At 44.2% G+C, this 18,654-nt stretch overlaps 1 protein-coding gene across 1 annotated transcript in view; it reads right to left on the bottom strand.

The window, feature by feature from the left end:
• Positions 1-18,654, bottom strand: part of LOC147706071 (protein spire homolog 1-like) — a 206,141-nt gene that overhangs the window by 35,030 nt on the left and 152,457 nt on the right. The window contains exon 11 of the mRNA XM_086929021.1: positions 4,403-4,548. Within this exon, the coding sequence (XP_086785147.1) occupies positions 4,403-4,548 (146 nt within the window). The remainder of the gene's footprint in view (positions 1-4,402; positions 4,549-18,654) is intronic.

The raw sequence follows: 18,654 nt of genomic DNA, 5'->3' as shown, positions 1-18,654 counted from the left end.
CTATGTACTGTTATCTCAATATTAATAATTACTCTTCTACTCAAAATTCCAAAAGCATGTTCTCTGGTGATGCCCAGAGTAAGTTTCCAACTACACTGCTGATTGCAGATGGCACCCTTAAACTAGTGCCGCGGGGCATCATGGGGCATTCTATGAGGGCAAAGTTGTGACAAGCTATCTGCTTACTTAGAGGGAAGTTAGGGGTATAGGTGGTCATATGGCAACATTCTGATGGGGCTCAGTGAGACTCCCCTTCAGAGTGTGAGGCCAGTGACGTGGGAGTCAGTCAGAACCCAGAGCTCCGTGTGAGGCAGGACGTAAGAGGGAGTGAGGAATGGCCAGAGAGAGGGAGAAGGATTACACATGAGGCGGAGGGAGGGGAAGTGGGCGAAAAGTGAGGGAAGGAATTGAAGCAGACAAAAAAACAAAACTTAACAAAACAAAGAAAATGCTGGAAAATAAAAAGGGGCCAAGTAGGAAAGGGGGGGGGGGGAAGTCTTGTATGAAAGGAGGGAGTGGGATAAGGAGGCTAAAAAGCAAAGGGTGAAGTATAGTGGTGAAGAGGGAAGAAGGTGTGAGGGGCAGGGAGCGGAGAGAAGCAAGAAAGTTAAGTGAAGCAGGAAGATAAGGATCAAAGCAGTGGGAGAAGTAAGATGAAGGTGTAATAAAAAAGTGGAGGGGCAAAAGAGGCATTGAGAAACAGAGTAAGTAAGTTCAAGGATTAGGGAGCGTGGAAGCAAACTAAGGAAGAGCGGCGAGAACGGCTTAAATGCAGTCATGGGAGAGAAGGAAGGTACTAAGAAAGAAGAATGTTGAAAAGCAGAGTGGAGAGATGTCGGAAAATAAGAGGGAGAGGCAGAGTGTGGGAAGGGAGAAGATTAGTTTAAGTGGGGGAGGGAAGAGATACATCAGGAACTGGAGGCGATATGGAGTGATGAGAGAAACTGCACGGGAAAGAAGAGGCTGTGGAGACGATGAAACGAGGGAGGGAAGAAGCGATGGAGAAGAATGGAGTGCAGAGGTAGAGAAACAAGTAACAGGCAAAAAACCAGAGCGCAAAATGGCAATCTATGTGAGAGAGAATGAATCTGAGAAGAGAAAGAAAAACAGAAACGGGGAATGAAAGAATAGGACGTAAATAACTGGGATAATTAAGTTCTGATTTTACAGCCTTTTTTCTCCCAATTCAATTATCCCCATACATATTGTGTATACATATGTATGAGTTTTCAGACTTCTCTGGGGCGCTCTTGGCCATATGTCTTTTGGAATAGGGCATGTCGAGAGTGGAGCGGAAGACCAGCGGATCCCACAGCAACAGCGCCGCCTACAGGCCGACCAGTGCCAGCTGGCAAGGAGCCCCCAGCCCGCCTCATTCATGGGACTTGGAGGCAGCGAGAAGTGTGGCTCAGGGGTTAGAGGTGGCAGACCCGGAAGCTGAGATCGGCCCTGGACCAGGGTTCAATTCCCCGCCTCGGCGGGTCTTGGGCTCAAAAATTCCATGGACTCGATAATTCTCGCTCCGGTGCCTTCTCGACTCACGTGTTCACACTCTGCGACTCTGGGCAATAGCTTGCTTAATCTCCATAACGGCCCCTCGCGGCGGGATGCCTGGCTTTCACCTTGTGGATACCCTGCCGGGGTTCTCACAGGGGAATACCAGGACGGGTTCCCTAAGCAAGCGCCGGGAAACCCTTTGTGGGTAGCTGTGCGCTATATAAGCTCAAATAAGCTCAAGCTCAAAGCGAGCACAGCCCTCACTTTGGACGCAGCAGGTCACATTTGTCTACACGCCTAAACTAGAACACCGCGAGTGGTGCGCGCACACTAAGGAATGTCAGGAATGCAGCTGCCAGCCTGCGCACTGCTGCTCGCTCCCCCAAGCAAAACGGTGTGAGAGTGAACATTTGCTGAAGTGGTGAGACATGCCCCCGCCTTTAGCCACTTGCAGGCTACGAAAAATAAATGACACAGGCAACAACCAACCTAATGCGTGGGGAAGTCCTAGCCACAGAGACGTTTGGAGTGCTCACAAGAAGTCTCCCATAGAGCAGTGCATGCGCACTGCCCTAGGCCTGACCTAAAAACGGTGTTTGAACAAAGTGTGGGACTCGCCCAAACTACTGTACAAGGTGGATAAGCAAGCCTTAAAATCAACCTGCTGGTCACTAGTGTGGCAAAAAATGAAAAAACAGGGGCACTACGGGCCATCTTAGCGAGCAGTTCCTGACATTTAAACCTACTTCTATTTTTGAAAGTTACATGGACAATAGACAACCACCTTAGGCCAAAAGCTTGTTCATTAGATTTAGAACAGGCTGTTTGCCCCTTCGATTGTTCAGTAAAAACTGGTATAATAATCCCTCACCTGATTCATGACCTGCTTGTGGCATGAACTCAGACTCTTGACGATATTATGTTTGTCTTTCGCGCTTGCGCGCTGCATAGGCAAGACCTAAAAATCAAAAGTTCTATTGGGACACTTGCCTGCTCTTCAAGAATGTTTTACAACCATTCACAAAGGGGAAGGGTTCCCTTGAGAACCAATTCCTGTTTATAAATGTTTTTTTGGGGAAGTTTTATATACCACACACTAGGCCCGAAGGTATCAGAGCGCTTTACATGAGTACCAGTTGTGTTACAGATGGACACATTGATTTTGTTAGGCAAGGGGAGATGAAGTGATTTGCCCAGATAAGAGAAAGTGGACACCAAAATTGTGATTAACTCTAAGGCAGTAAGGTATATTACAATCAAGACTGGGAAGAGGCAGGGGTACACTATGTCAGCGTCCTGTTCGCTCTATTAATTGACCCTATGGTCTCTGCATTAAGGCAAGATGTTCATAGAGTGGCTTCAGTCAAAGTACAGCAAAATATAAAGTTCTAGCTGATGATATGATACTGTATCTGGCTGCTGAAGAACAAATTATCCAAAATTAGTTTGGTAGAATTAAAGAGTATGTGTGCATCGGCGGGTGCAAAAAATCAACGATTTCAGGTCTAAAAGCCTGTTATTAAGTATCTCTCCTTCGGTCCTTGTGAAATGTGGGCTCATTATTCCCATACTTGTGCAATTAGATATCTGGGGACATGAGTCACAACTATATTTGCAGATCTGCTTTGTTTAATTTATACCATCTGCTTTGTTTAATTTATACCACCACTCGGATTAAAGTTCATGGGTTACTTAGTCAATGGCATTCTTCGGCCCCCTACTATTATTCGTAGTACAGCATTAATTAAATAAGTCACTCACTTTGTATTTATCTTTTCAAATATTATTAAAGTCCATCAATCATTTTTCTAGGAAGTCAACCAAATGATATGTAATTATCTGTGGCAGGGTAAAGAGAACAGCTAGTTAACACCTTAACCGCGGCTGCAATTCCGCCACTTTGCGGGCGTTCCATTGAGTGGACGGGGCCGCATCGGCTAACGGACGTGCACAGCACTACGGACGTAATGCTCGCGATGGCTGTTGTCATCCCAAAGTCACTCTTACTTTGGTGTTTACTTGCCTACAAATTTGTCATTTTCTTTCGAGGAATCAGACTGGTATTGGGTAAGCTAGCTGAGAATATATGTAAAGTCTATTTTGTAACCAGTCTTAAAGGAATAGGAATTTGGTATTATCTAGAACGTTGTTACCAGCCAAAGTTGCAGCCTCCACAAATTGTAGAATTGATTGCCACTCCTAGGCATAGTATAACCAATTGGCTGAAAGCCATTAGAGGAGCTAATTAAAAAAGAAGGTCCTTTTTCCCCCCTCAAAGTGGATATCGGCACTTGGAACCAAATCCAAAAGATGTGTCCTACCTGCTCAGCAGTATGTTTTAGAGTGGTAATGTTAAGGGCGTACAGCTGCATTAATGTTTCACGTGTCCGCTTCTCTATCACTTTTGGGATCACATATTTCAATTTAATAGTTAATAGCGTCATGTGGCTCTACGGCTAGACCACTACGGGACCCGGTTTGGAATGATCCCAAAATGTAGGCATATTAAAGTATGGCAAGACCAATTTGTGTTAATCACATTGTTGATAGCCAATCCTACAAAAATGTAAATTCACTTAGGAGTCAACCTTTGATCAATGGTTAAATAAGATGAAAGGGGTGAAGCAGTTTGAGAGCCTGTATGCCACAAGAATCTGGTCTAGAGAAAAGTTTTATCATTTAACAACCTATGAGTGGAAACAGGCATATAATTCAGTGGAAGAAATAAAGGGTAGGTCCCAGTAAGTCCTAGACCTGCATTGTATCACCATTCTAGGCCTTACAATTGGTAATTGGCCTTTAATCAGACATTAGTACTAGTTCCCAGTGGATCCAGTACTCCCATGGGCTCTGTACTGTGGAGTGCAAGCGAAATGATGTAGGTAGAGCGTGTGGAGGTACTCACAAGATCCTTGCTTTGAAATCCGCTTTCCAAGGACCTGGATCTGCGGTGTGAGGAAAACTTGTCCTTGTGCCGATGCACTGAAGTGTTTCTCTTTTCTGTCTTTGATGACGTCAGCAGTGGCACAAACTCAAAGTCTGGGTCGAGCTCTGGAAAGAAAAGGCATATAGAGAGTGGGAGAAGGCGGAGGGGTAAGAAACAGAACGCGCACTCTCAACTAAGCATTTGAATAGTCAGTTTGTATCAAAGGTTATCCTGCTCTGCAATCAGCCTGCCAGTCACACAGACAAAGCACTTCAGATGTCAGATGCAATTCAAAGGCGAACACGAATGTGGCCCAATTGACAGAAAACCTGCAAAAAGCCACCATTAAGCCTGAAGCTGAAAGCTCGAAAGTTAGCACTCAACGCTGGTGTGATCCATCAATCCACAATTAGAATAGTACTTAAACACTTATTAGTGCACCAGATCTTCACATAATGAATCGTCACGTGGGAGTGAATGGCTCTGCAACAGGCAGGGTGGGGGTGGACAAGAAGCAAAATTCAATAAGGACATGTACACATCTTCCATTTCCACACACCCTGGGCTGTAACGTCTAAATCCACCGAGGTGGAGCTATAGCCCTGGTCCTGTGCTAACTTGCACTAGGGTACCAGGTACCCCCCTTTACAAATATTTAAGCAGTGTGCTACTCAACGTCTTTATGGCGAGGTCGCTGCATTTTGCGCCGGCTCAATACAAATTGCGATTCTCAATGCTAGGGAAAAAACGAATAGTGATCTTGCAGTACAATACGGTCATTAGAGGAAACACTGGCAGGATGTACTAAGTTACAGGTTTGAGGCTACCATATCAGGCTCAGAATACACGATGGCAGTAAAGTAATTATAAAGTTAAAAGAAAAACACTGGCACTAATGGGGACTAGCTCGTGTGCAACTGTATGTGCTCCTTGTGAGAGTGTAAAATGAAGTCGCTCAAAGTGAAGTTCACTTGTGGCCTAAATAGGCTGACCCATTGCTCCATGCTGAATACTGTAGTGGGCAGAAGCAAAATAACTATACAACAATGCCAATGGATGAAGAGAAGTGGCTGAAAGCCCCTATGTATGCATGTTTGTATGTATGTGTGTTCTTATATAGCGCTCGACTTACCAGTGGGCATCTAGGTGCTTGCATTGGGAACCCGTCCTGGCTTTTTACCTGCGAGATAACCCGTACTGGGCATCCCCAAGGTGAAAGCCAGGCATCCCGCCGCGGGGGGCCGTAGTGGAGATTAAGCAAGCTATTGCCCAGAATTGCAGAGTGTGAACCTGTGATTCAAGTAGGCACCGAAGTGAGAATTATCAAGTCCGTGGACCTTTGGGCTCAGACCCTGCCGCGCCGGGAATCGAACCCTGGTCCCGGGTCTGACCTCTGCTTCAGGGTATGCCTCCTCTAACCAGTGAGCCACACTGCTCCACGTGTAAGTATATTATACATCATTTAGTAAAATCAAAAAGGTCTTGGCTAACCCCGGACCTACAAATAAAAATGGACCCCACCAAATAGTGCACAATGGACACCTCAATTTAACAAGGCGTTAAACATGTAATAGCAGTCCATTTCCTTCCTATGGAAAGGATCTATCATCAAACGCATATACAAACGCATACAAATGCATTCCCAGAAACCATCCAAACAACTTTTGTCCAATGCGGCTGCTAGAATAATAAGTAAAGATCTTCACTAAACACCGTTTAAACCATTTAAACCAATGGACAATGGAGACACCGATTACATTTCAACTAATAGGGTGCAGACAACAGTGTTCCACATAGGCTAATAAATGAGCAACATCGATTTTGGTAAATAAAGCAATAATCACAAAAAACCTTTTGCATTTTATATATTACTCGACAGCTTTTTATAAGCTAGACTGCAACAGACTTTGGACCAGGGGATTGCATCAAAATGTATTATTCCTATTGAGGTTACATCACAGTAACACCTGGGTGCAATGACAACTTTGAGGGCCATGGTTTAACATCAAGACTTTCGTCAGGAAACTTATTCAAACAAGAGTACGTTTTGGCACTCCGCTTTACCCTATGGATAGTGTACTAACAAGAATCTTTACTACTATAACGAAGACTCTCCAAAACCCGGGTGCAAGTCAGGTTATATGTTCATGTTAACTTGCTTTTATAAGGCGCATAGCTACCCGAAAAGGGTTTCCCAGCGCCAGCCAGAGCATGGAATTATTGGTTAAATAGCCATGTTTTTAAATTCTTGCAAAAACTTGCAAAATTTGTTTCAGGCGAAGAGATGCAGGCAAAGTATTCCACAAGGTGGGACCGAGACAAGCAAAGGAGCAGCCTCCCACCCGCTTGAGTCTGATCTTGGGAACCAAAAATGTTCCCTGAGTGGTGGAACGCAGTTGCCATGAAGGATAAGGTTGGGCCAGGGCCTGCAGGTACAGAGGAGCAGTGCCGGATTTGATCTTAAATCAAAGGCTCAACGCTTTAAACTTAACTCGACTTTCCACTTTCAACCAATGGAGATCGCGTAAGTAGCTGGTGGTGGAGGTAAATTTAGGAATTCTGCATAATAATCTTGCTGCCGCGTTTTGCACTACCTGTAGCTTCCGCACTGTATCTTTGCTGGCCCCTAGATCGAGAATGTTGCCATAGTCTATTCTCGAGGTCACACGTGCTTGGACCACCGTTTTCTGGGTGGAGCAAGGAAGCATCATTATACATTTGGTATACACTGAGGACAGTGATTCTACCCATCACAAAGCTTGGGCTACAGAGACAATTGACCTGCCACTAAAGCTACAGTAAGTTAACCTCTATATAAACCATAAAAAGACAAATATTTTCTGGATGCAATAAATCGATTGGCTCACAGAAAATCAGGAGTTAATCAGGTTAAACAATACACCTATCTTGGAGTGGAGTTTCACAGCGATTTAACAAGGAACATGCACAGTGCTAGTCCATTAAGAGCTAGTCCGTTAAGAGCTCGGGTGCACGTGGAGCAATCGTGCATTTCTCTAGGAATTATGGAGGTGGTGTAATTTGGCCAACGAATACAGCTACCACAACCAAACATATAGCCCTGATCCGTTCTGAAGCCACAGCTTTGAAAGAATAAAGCATGTCAAAACCAGAAACATTCTTGAAAACAAATCCAACTGAAAGACCTCCACACATCATTGTTGTCTAAAAATGGCCCTACCTTCCTTGACCGCCATACATAACCCCAACACCCGTACATGTGTGTGATTACATAGGCACCAATGAAGATTAAAAAAAAAAAAAAAGTAAAACCTAAACTAAAATAATTCTGGGTCCAACCAAGCCCCTCACAACCTGCAAACATTTCCAGTTTTAATTTACAAATTACCTTCTATGACCACATTCTTATTTTTTTTATTTAAGGTTTTTATAAGGTGCAAACAAACATCTGCAGGTACCTTGGTGCTTGTGGGGGATGGGGGTGCTGGGGAGTTGTTGGTTTAAATTGGAGATGGAAGGTCATTCCATTGTTTTGCAGCAACTACTGAGAAAGATCTGCTGCAAAATGTGGGTACTAGAGGCGCCCGTTTTGATCTCAGATGGATGGTCCCTTTGTACTCTGCGGATCCAACTGTAGAGGGCTATGGTTTTCACTATACTGGACTTTATGAACTAAGCACAAAAGGTATGAAATGGATCCTTTTGCCGAACTGGTAGCCAATGGAGTTAAGCCTGTACTCGAAAGATTAATTTAATTTGAAGATGTTTAATAGGAGTCTGGCTGAGATATTTTGATGGATTTGATTGGAAGTTCTATATACACCGAGTTGCAATAGTTCAATCTAGAATAAACAAATAAATTGACAATTTGAATCCTTTGCTTAAGTGAAAACAGTAGTTATCCTTAAAAGCCCCAGTTGAAAACACATTTTATTAACTGTTCAGTCAATGTCAAGGCAGCATCCCTTTCTTTTGTCTAGATTTTGTTTGTTGACAATTCGGAAGGAATTGTTTCACCCTCCCCCCCCCCGACTCCTACCCCACCAAAAATGGCAGCCAGAAAGCTTGGTTCCAAAGAGTAGATTGTTAACATTAACGAAAAGTGATAGATTTGAGCAAACATTCATAATTAATAGAACTGTTCTGGCCACTCCGTTTGTGTTAGACCAAACAAAATCAACTAATTACAAAAATGTAACATTTCAAACGGTCTTTACACACAAAAAGGAAAATACATGCTTATCAGGACTACCCTATTCACACACAAACAAAATCTTAAGGTTCAGACTAGGTATCCCACTGATTCGGGTAGAGGGAACTAGGTCAATAAGCAAGACTATAGACAAAATTACCTAATTTATTCCGCTGCAATAACAAAATAATGTAACATCCTCTGTCCCCTAACTTCTAAAGCAACGCAGGAGCTACCTGCACGCCACATTTCTCAAGAACGTCAAAACACTTTCAGAAGCAACCCTGCCGTGTTTCAAAGCAGGCAACAAAAAAGACAATTGGATTCGTAATTAAATTTATAGTGCTGGCAGGAATGATTATAAAAAATGCACTTTTGAAACAGAAATACCCCCTGAATTATATTACATTATGTTTTAACCATACAAGTGCTTTAACAGTATGATTAACTTATTCTATTGAAATTTGTTTGGATTGATTTTACTCTTTATTGTACAAGTTAATCACTAGCAATCGTAATAGAAAAAAGGTACTTAAAAAGAGACACACATCTTCCTATTAATAACCAAACTTGAAGGAACAATCCAAGGATCCGCTGTGATTTTGTCATGAGATGAAAGTCCTCCTTTCTGCTATGCCTGGTGCCCCTTCTAAAAGAAGTGCCACCCCCACCAATTTTCAGTGCTCTTTACTGCGAGCAAACAAATCAAGAAATGAATCACCGATTTGTTTGGTATATTTATTTTTACCTGTTGTTTAAGAAGTTCAACATATAAGCTTAAACGAGTTGTCCGAGGAAGACACTCAACATGTAACCAATACTAGACAAAAAAAGAATATTTATCACAAAATTCACGAAAACAATTTCAAACAAAGGGGAACACACAATTAGTGTAATACATATTTCATAGTGAATGGTCATTTAGCAACATTCATTTCATAGTGAATGATCATTAAACATTCATTAAATTGATCGGAACATTTGCTCATCCAAAAACAATATGTACTCAATGAAGGAGACACGTTCTAGGAAAACAATGGAAGAATGCAGACAAATTAATCAAATAGCCAGTGGAACCAAGAAAACAATTATGTATTCTCTGTGCATTCCTCCAATGATGCCGACGCGTTTCGAGACCGTGAGACAAGTTAACGGACTCTCATCAGGGCTCATTCAATCTGGATCTAAGAGTGTGTGTTAAAAAACAAAAAAGAGAGAGCGGCATGTCACCATTGTGTTCAGTACCCGGGTGACTGCCCCCACTACCCCTCTAGGCCCTTTTAATACCTGAAAGTGGCTCCGGAGGCCTGATCTCGGGGATCTGTGTACACCAAAACTTGTAGCGGGACCTTGTTATCTGTAAGATAACATAGAACTTAAAATGCCGTCAGGCATTGCATATTCATTAAATACACACGCGGGAAGACCCGCGAAACATCAAGAAAGAAATCATCATATTCATACCTAGGACAGTACCGGGATTACTCCCTGCCCCTTTCTTATTTCAAATGTCCCGTCATTCCTTCTTTAGACCTGTGGAGTGCGAACCAAAGTAGCCGCATTAGGCTATTGTATCAACTCACAAATTAAGGTTGCGCAAACGATATTTACAAAAACAAAGATTTTGAAGCCGCCTACCTGGAGACTCAGCGTTTTGTCAGTGGTCTCAGGTAAATGGGCGTGCTGTTCGTTCTGGTGGAGGCAAGAGAGCGTAGCATTGTGTTAAAAGCCTGCCAGTGGTCATACTGTATGTATTTCGGGCGGGGTGAGTTTATAAATTTCAGATACTAAGTGCAAGTTTACCTTGGCTTCAGTTTCTGTGGATCTCAACCAAATGAATAATCCTTCGTGCGTAAAGGTGAAGCAGGTAGTGGCAGTTAATCCCATATATATGTCTGTAGCCTGTCAAACAAAGGCGGAAGACTCGTCAGTAAACGTCTCCGTTTGCGCATACAAAGCGTAACATTGAGTGTTGTGCGGAGCACTCACCAACTCAGTAGGCGCTCCGTTGTCAGTCTTTCAGGTTCGATTCCGAATCAGTACTGCCATGTTTGGGGCGGAGTTATAAACCTTTATTTAGCGCATAGAATTCTGGGACATGTAGTTTGAAAGAGGTAAACAGGATTAAAGCCTCGACACTTCAGACATGGTGTTTAATCCAGTTTGGGCACTGTTAAATCGCATAATTAAATACGCCTCCTTGCGCAGGAGGGTTTCCTCGATATCAACAAGACCTTTTTTAGTGGGCATTGTATACAACACAGTCCAGGAGAAATCAGTTTCTGTATGTGATTTGTCAATAAAGTGTTGGACCATTGGGGCACTGAGCACTTTATTTTTGATACGAGATCGATGCTGTGTTATCCTGGTGTTCACCTGCTGGTTGGTCTTCCCTATGTACAATTTGGGGCAACCGCAGGTGATGGCGTACACAACATTTTTGGTCCTGCAGTTGGAGAACCCTTTGTTGGTCCATTTTACCTGCTTATGTTGAAATTCAGAACCTTCTAGGCAGGACCCACAGGACACGCAATTACCACATTTGTGGTGCCCCTCAACTGGTTTGAGGCCCCATTTGGATAAGAGGTCTTGCTTGGGTTTGGATGTGGCAATGTCGGCACGTACCAAGTGTTGGCCGATACTTCTGTTTTTTCTGTAGGCAAAAATCGGCCTAGGGAAGGGACACTCCAGTTCTTCCAATAGGTGCCAATTCTTTAGGACCATTTGTCTGACGCGATGTGTGTCAGGACCAAAAGTTGTGACACAGACCATCTGTTCTAGTTCATTTTTTGTTTTATTCTGCAGTAAGCTTTCTCTTGGTGTATACCGAGCCCTTTTATATGAATGTTTGAGCATCTTTTTGGGGTACCCACGAGTAATCATTTCATCACAGAACTTTTCAGCGTGATGGTCAAAGTCCTCCAGACTTGAACAATTTCTCCGTATGCGGAGTAGTTGTCCGTATGGTAGGTTACTTTTCAAATTGCGCGGGTGGGCACTCCGGTGATGGAAAAAAAATAAAAAAAAAAAAAATAAAAAAATAAAAAAATAAAAAAACGGACAAAAACACCATCCTCCATCACCGGAGTGCCCACCCGCGCAATTTGAAAAGTAACCTACCATACGGACAACTACTCCGCATACGGAGAAATTGTTCAAGTCTGGAGGACTTTGACCATCACGCTGAAAAGTTCTGTGATGAAATGATTACTCGTGGGTACCCCAAAAAGATGCTCAAACATTCATATAAAAGGGCTCGGTATACACCAAGAGAAAGCTTACTGCAGAATAAAACAAAAAATGAACTAGAACAGATGGTCTGTGTCACAACTTTTGGTCCTGACACACATCGCGTCAGACAAATGGTCCTAAAGAATTGGCACCTATTGGAAGAACTGGAGTGTCCCTTCCCTAGGCCGATTTTTGCCTACAGAAAAAACAGAAGTATCGGCCAACACTTGGTACGTGCCGACATTGCCACATCCAAACCCAAGCAAGACCTCTTATCCAAATGGGGCCTCAAACCAGTTGAGGGGCACCACAAATGTGGTAATTGCGTGTCCTGTGGGTCCTGCCTAGAAGGTTCTGAATTTCAACATAAGCAGGTAAAATGGACCAACAAAGGGTTCTCCAACTGCAGGACCAAAAATGTTGTGTACGCCATCACCTGCGGTTGCCCCAAATTGTACATAGGGAAGACCAACCAGCAGGTGAACACCAGGATAACACAGCATCGATCTCGTATCAAAAATAAAGTGCTCAGTGCCCCAATGGTCCAACACTTTATTGACAAATCACATACAGAAACTGATTTCTCCTGGACTGTGTTGTATACAATGCCCACTAAAAAAGGTCTTGTTGATATCGAGGAAACCCTCCTGCGCAAGGAGGCGTATTTAATTATGCGATTAAACAGTGCCCAAACTGGATTAAACACCATGTCTGAAGTGTCGAGGCTTTAATCCTGTTTACCTCTTTCAAACTACATGTCCCAGAATTCTATGCGCTAAATAAAGGTTTATAACTCCGCCCCAAACATGGCAGTACTGATTCGGAATCGAACCTGAAAGACTGACAACGGAGCGCCTACTGAGTTGGTGAGTGCTCCGCACAACACTCAATGTTACGCTTTGTATGCGCAAACGGAGACGTTTACTGACGAGTCTTCTGCCTTTGTTTGACAGGCTACAGACATATATATGGGATTAACTGCCACTACCTGCTTCACCTTTACGCACGAAGGATTATTCATTTGGTTGAGATCCACAGAAACTGAAGCCAAGGTAAACTTGCACTTAGTATCTGAAATTTATAAACTCACCCCGCCCGAAATACATACAGTATGACCACTGGCAGGCTTTTAACACAATGCTACGCTCTCTTGCCTCCACCAGAACGAACAGCACGCCCATTTACCTGAGACCACTGACAAAACGCTGAGTCTCCAGGTAGGCGGCTTCAAAATCTTTGTTTTTGTAAATATCGTTTGCGCAACCTTAATTTGTGAGTTGATACAATAGCCTAATGCGGCTACTTTGGTTCGCACTCCACAGGTCTAAAGAAGGAATGACGGGACATTTGAAATAAGAAAGGGGCAGGGAGTAATCCCGGTACTGTCCTAGGTATGAATATGATGATTTCTTTCTTGATGTTTCGCGGGTCTTCCCGCGTGTGTATTTAATGAATATGCAATGCCTGACGGCATTTTAAGTTCTATGTTATCTTACAGATAACAAGGTCCCGCTACAAGTTTTGGTGTACACAGATCCCCGAGATCAGGCCTCCGGAGCCACTTTCAGGTATTAAAAGGGCCTAGAGGGGTAGTGGGGGCAGTCACCCGGGTACTGAACACAATGGTGACATGTCGCTCTCTCTTTTTTGTTTTTTAACACACACTCTTAGATCCAGATTGAATGAGCCCTGATGAGAGTCCGTTAACTTGTCTCACGGTCTCGAAACGCGTCGGCATCATTGGAGGAATGCACAGAGAATACATAATTGTTTTCTTGGTTCCACTGGCTATTTGATTAATTTGTCTGCATTCTTCCATTGTTTTCCTAGAACGTGTCTCCTTCATTGAGTACATATTGTTTTTGGATGAGCAAATGTTCCGATCAATTTAATGAATGTTTAATGATCATTCACTATGAAATGAATGTTGCTAAATGACCATTCACTATGAAATATGTATTACACTAATTGTGTGTTCCCCTTTGTTTGAAATTGTTTGTGAATTTTGTGATAAATATTCTTTTTTTGTCTAGTATTGGTTACATGTTGAGTGTCTTCCTCGGACAACTCGTTTAAGCTTATATGTTGAACTTCTTAAACAACAGGTAAAAATAAATATACCAAACAAATCGGTGATTCATTTCTTGATTTGTTTGCTCGCAGTAAAGAGCACTGAAAATTGGTGGGGGTGGCACTTGTTTTTCTAAAAATTATACACGGTCCAGCCTACCCCACGTCCCGGGACCTATCTCCTTAACTTTCAATACCTTCTAAAAGAAGAGCATCAGAAGTGCACTGCAGAGAGGGACCGAAGTGTGTTGGTATATCATTTGTACAATAAAGAGGGAGGAAGGTACCCCTGAATTTTATGCCAGGGAGGGGGTTATCAAACCAAACAAGTACAAGCCCTGTTATGAGGTGACCTTAAGTACACCTTACTTTTGAGATTACTATCCCTACTAAACCTCTCCGTTGATTTGCATAACAATGTTGCCAGTGTCACAGTTTCCTACAAATCACATCTGTGATTTGTAGGAAACTGACACTGGGAACATGGTTATGCAAATCAACGGAGAGGTTTAGTAGAGATAGTAATCTCAAAAGTAAGGTGTACTTAAGGACACCTGATAACAGGGTTTGTACTTGTTCGGTATATCATTTGAACAAGCACTAAGAAGGAACCAGTTCGAAGAGCATCTTATTACGGCTCGATCTGGCGACCATACCATTTTTTTGCAAACTGATAGTATTGAACACTACATAAAATTACTGCCACTGGAGAATCTATGGTTAAAAACTTCATGAAGTTTCGAGATGCAGCCTAAAGAATAGGATGTGGCTTTGATTGCCAACGAGGAAAGGTGGAAATCCAATAGCATCTCACCTGAACATGCTGAGATTTTACTGCTCCACAGATCCGATCGATTACATTTTTCCACACAGTCAAAATAGTCTCACAGCCCTGTATTTTAGATTCTATCTTTATACAGCAATCACTAAACCAGTTCAAATTCTATTATTTGCAATGAAATCATAGTCTGGGAAAGTCAGTACACCATTATGAACATCAGCTTTCATCAAATCTCCGAGCTCAAGTAGACTGTTCAACCAGGGTCCTTCGGTGGCATAGTCTAGCTTAAGCTTCATCTTAGAACTTTGCAAAATATTTATACAGCTCATCTTTTACTTTACCCTCAAATCTGTGAGCAATTGCCAACACAACATGTTATCCCTAGGAGGAAATTTGCTCATACATATTAGTAGACCATAATGGTTATTCTACATGTGAACGCAGACCTTTATGTATTGGACCTAGTGATTGGAATACATCTATATATACCTATACATGCTACTGGCAGTGGCCAGTAGGTAGTTCTAGTTAGGACCTATTTTCAATAGAAAAAGCGTTTGATTAGTCTAACTTTGGCGCAGTTTGATAAATCTTCATTGAAGTTAGCAAAACAAAAGTGTGCCACTGGGTCTTATTGTGCATGGAAACTTTCAGGGTGATCCATCAAGCGGGGGTTAAGGAAAACGGAGGCGGGGGTGTTTAAAAAAAAAAGTGCATTTGTGTTAAGGCCCATAGGTATTTTGAACACTACTATAGCCTGACCCGCTGGATGGAATAGCACCAAACCTGGCAGAAAGGTAGCTCCTGGTCCAGAAAGCTCTTTGTGATTTGGTTAAATCAGTTTAGTATTTTGAAATATTACTGGAAACAAATTTGTATTTCTAGCGCCATGAAGCCTTCACAAATTCTTTGTGACGTGAATAAGAATGCTGTGATTGGCTGGCCGCAACCTGTGTAGAAAGTTGTGGCTGCCATTTCATGTAACGGGATACAGTCCCCAGGGGGTGAAATTAAACAAAGAGTGATAGAATGGGTCAGGTAGAGGTACCCTGACCCAATGGGAGGAATATAAGGGAAGTTGTGGTACTCCTTGTGTACAACACTTCGAAAGGCGGTATTCCTAATGAGCTATTCGCCAAAGATGCTCTCAGCGAGGCCCCCCCTTGTAACGTTATGACGCTTCTGTAAATATTGCAGAAATAAAAAAAACATTGATAGACAGACCTACTCACACTCCTACACCCACTCAGCCTCATACATGCACAGATTCCACTCATGCACCCACTCACAGACATACTTAGGCACTCCTGCATAGACCCACTCAGTCACTCCTACTCACAGACCCACTCAGACTCACACCCACTCACAGGGCCACTAAGACACGCACCCAGTATCAGGCCCAGTGAGCCATTCATTCACCCGCTCACAGACCTACTCACAACATTTTTGCTAATATCGCCGGAAAACAAATAAGATTGATACTCGAGACCCACTAACACTTACACCCACTCAGAATTAGACACACCCAGATCCAGACCCCCACCCATTCACAGGCCCACTCAGACACACAGCCAGTCACAGAACCATTCACATACTCCGACAACCACCCACATTTTTACACAACTACTCACAGACCAACTTACACATCCATTCACAGTCAGAAACTTGTGCACTCACTCACAGGCACCAATATACCCAATGACAAACCCACACACACACCACATCATAGACCCACACAGACATGCCCACTCACAGACCCACATATATACTCCTGCATCCATGCACTCACAGATCAATTTTAAGCACTCACGCACCCATGCACTGAGACAATTATGCTCCCACTCACAGACCCAGTGAGAGATTCATGCACCCACTCACAGTTCTACACAGACACTTCTGTATTCACTGACAAACCCACTCAGATATTCATGGTTCCACTTCCAGATACACTCAGTCAACCACACAGACTCACACTTACCCACTGAAAGACTCATTCATTTACTCACATACCCATGCACTCATGTATCATTCATTAGGATTTCCAGTCCTGCCCCAGTAAGTGTGCTTACGTCATTGTTAGACCTGGCACCTTGGCGTGAGTCTCCCTTCCACTTTTTGCTGGTGTGCCTCCGATGTTTTGCTGGTTTTCCGATACTCAGGGCACTGCGCCGCAGCTGACCCGTGCCGCAGTGCAAGTGCTCCCTACTATAAATTGTACATGTGATTGATGTCCATGATTGGTTCATTGGATTTACTGTTAGTCCCTAGTAAAGTGCACCGGGAGTGCCAGGGCTTGTGAATGCCAATACTGCTAGTGGGCCTGCAGCGCTGGTTGCGCCACCCACAGAAGCAGCCTTAAGATATGTCTGGGGTCCGCCATTGCAGACCCCGCGTGCAGTCTCGTACTGTCACGCTGGCTGGGCAAGTGCACCCACTTGCCAGCCCCTGAACCTTCCCTTAACTTCATATTAGTCACCCCTATGGTAGGCCTGAGGGCAGGGTGCGTTGTAAGTGTAAGGTAGGACAAGCCCTGATGTGCGTGGCATGTCCTAGTAGTGAATTACAACTAAATTCGTATTTCACTATTGTAAGGCTACCTGCTTCCTTTAGGCCAGATGGGCTGCTGGAATTATTACACTCTATAATCCCCGCAGGCTCAGGGAGCATGGTAGAGAGTCGTGTTTAGTATGCCTGAACTCAGAATAATAAAATATTTCTTTTAGTAAAGTTTATTTTAATATCCTGTGTTTGCAAATGCTACTTTTAGAAAGTTAGCATTTGCTTGCCTAACCATTTCAGCCCGCCTCTGCTGGTATGTGTATCTGACTGTCTGGGATGTGTGAGTGACAGGGCTGGGGGATGACAGGTGGTGAATGCGTAGATTGCACCTTAGTGGGAGGTAGGAGTGGCTCTTGACTCTGAATCTTGCTGTGCTCTGCCACCACAATGCTGGCTCCACCCTCCTGGGGAGCGACTGATGACTCAGCCGACACCTGGCCCAGGAAGGGCGAAGCCCCATCAACAAGGTGCTTCTGGCTGCCCCTGTCCACACAATGGTGGCTCCACCTCCTGTGGGGCGTCTGATGCGCCTGCCCCTCACACTGAAAGCAAAAGCCAGATTACACCCCACCAGAGTACTCAAGGACTGAAAGTGGCTATGCAAAGGCCCCCCTGGCCTGCGAGAACAAAAGAAATGCAGTATAAAAGTAGGAGCCCTGCTCCTTGTAAATTAGATCCTGTTTGTGCTACAGAAGGAACTCTGCCCGACGAGAAGGACCTGGAAGGACCAGGAGGAGTGCTGACTCTTGCCTGTGTCTGGTGCCTTGCTGCAGAAGGAGAAGAAAAGAAAAGACTACAAGAGGACTTTTGCTTTGTGAAACTTTGTGCCAAACTCTGCTGAACGATCTCCAAGGGCTTGCTGCTGAACTTGCCCCCTGACCAGCGCCCCAGGACCAGTGGGCGCTACCTCCTGAAGAAAGCGACTGTGTGTGCTGCTTATCGCTGCAGTACTGACAGAGGGGTTTGGGAGCGCTGGGCAAGCTGGCCACGCTCCCCGTAATCCAGGGCATCGACATCCCCCCCAAGCACCGTGACCGGGGCCCAAAGCAACAGCGAGAGCAACGTGAGGTCCAGCCGCCGCTGGCCCGAACACCGTGACCGCATCTGCGCCGGGAGCCCGAGAGCAAAGTGAAGGAGGACCTGTCCGGTCCAAGCTCCCGAATTGGCTGCGCTTCGAGCCGTCAATCCACCTGCGAAGACGGACAGCCGCCCTGTGATCACCCCCCTCTGGTCGGTATCCTGTCCGACAGCTCAGCTGTGAGCGCACAGCTGCAACCGGCACTTTGGCTGGGTACGTCCTGCACTTGGGGACTGTACTGCCACTTGCCGCCACCACACAGCCGCCGCCTCCAGGGTCGGAGCGAACGACGAAGGAAGGACCCTGCCGCCACTGAACACCGCCGTCCCGGGTGCACCGTG

The sequence above is a fragment of the Lissotriton vulgaris genome, chromosome 7, assembly GCF_964263255.1.
Source record: "Lissotriton vulgaris chromosome 7, aLisVul1.2, whole genome shotgun sequence".
Classification (NCBI taxonomy): domain Eukaryota; kingdom Metazoa; phylum Chordata; class Amphibia; order Caudata; family Salamandridae; genus Lissotriton; species Lissotriton vulgaris.
This window is presented reverse-complemented; position numbering and strand designations above follow the sequence as displayed.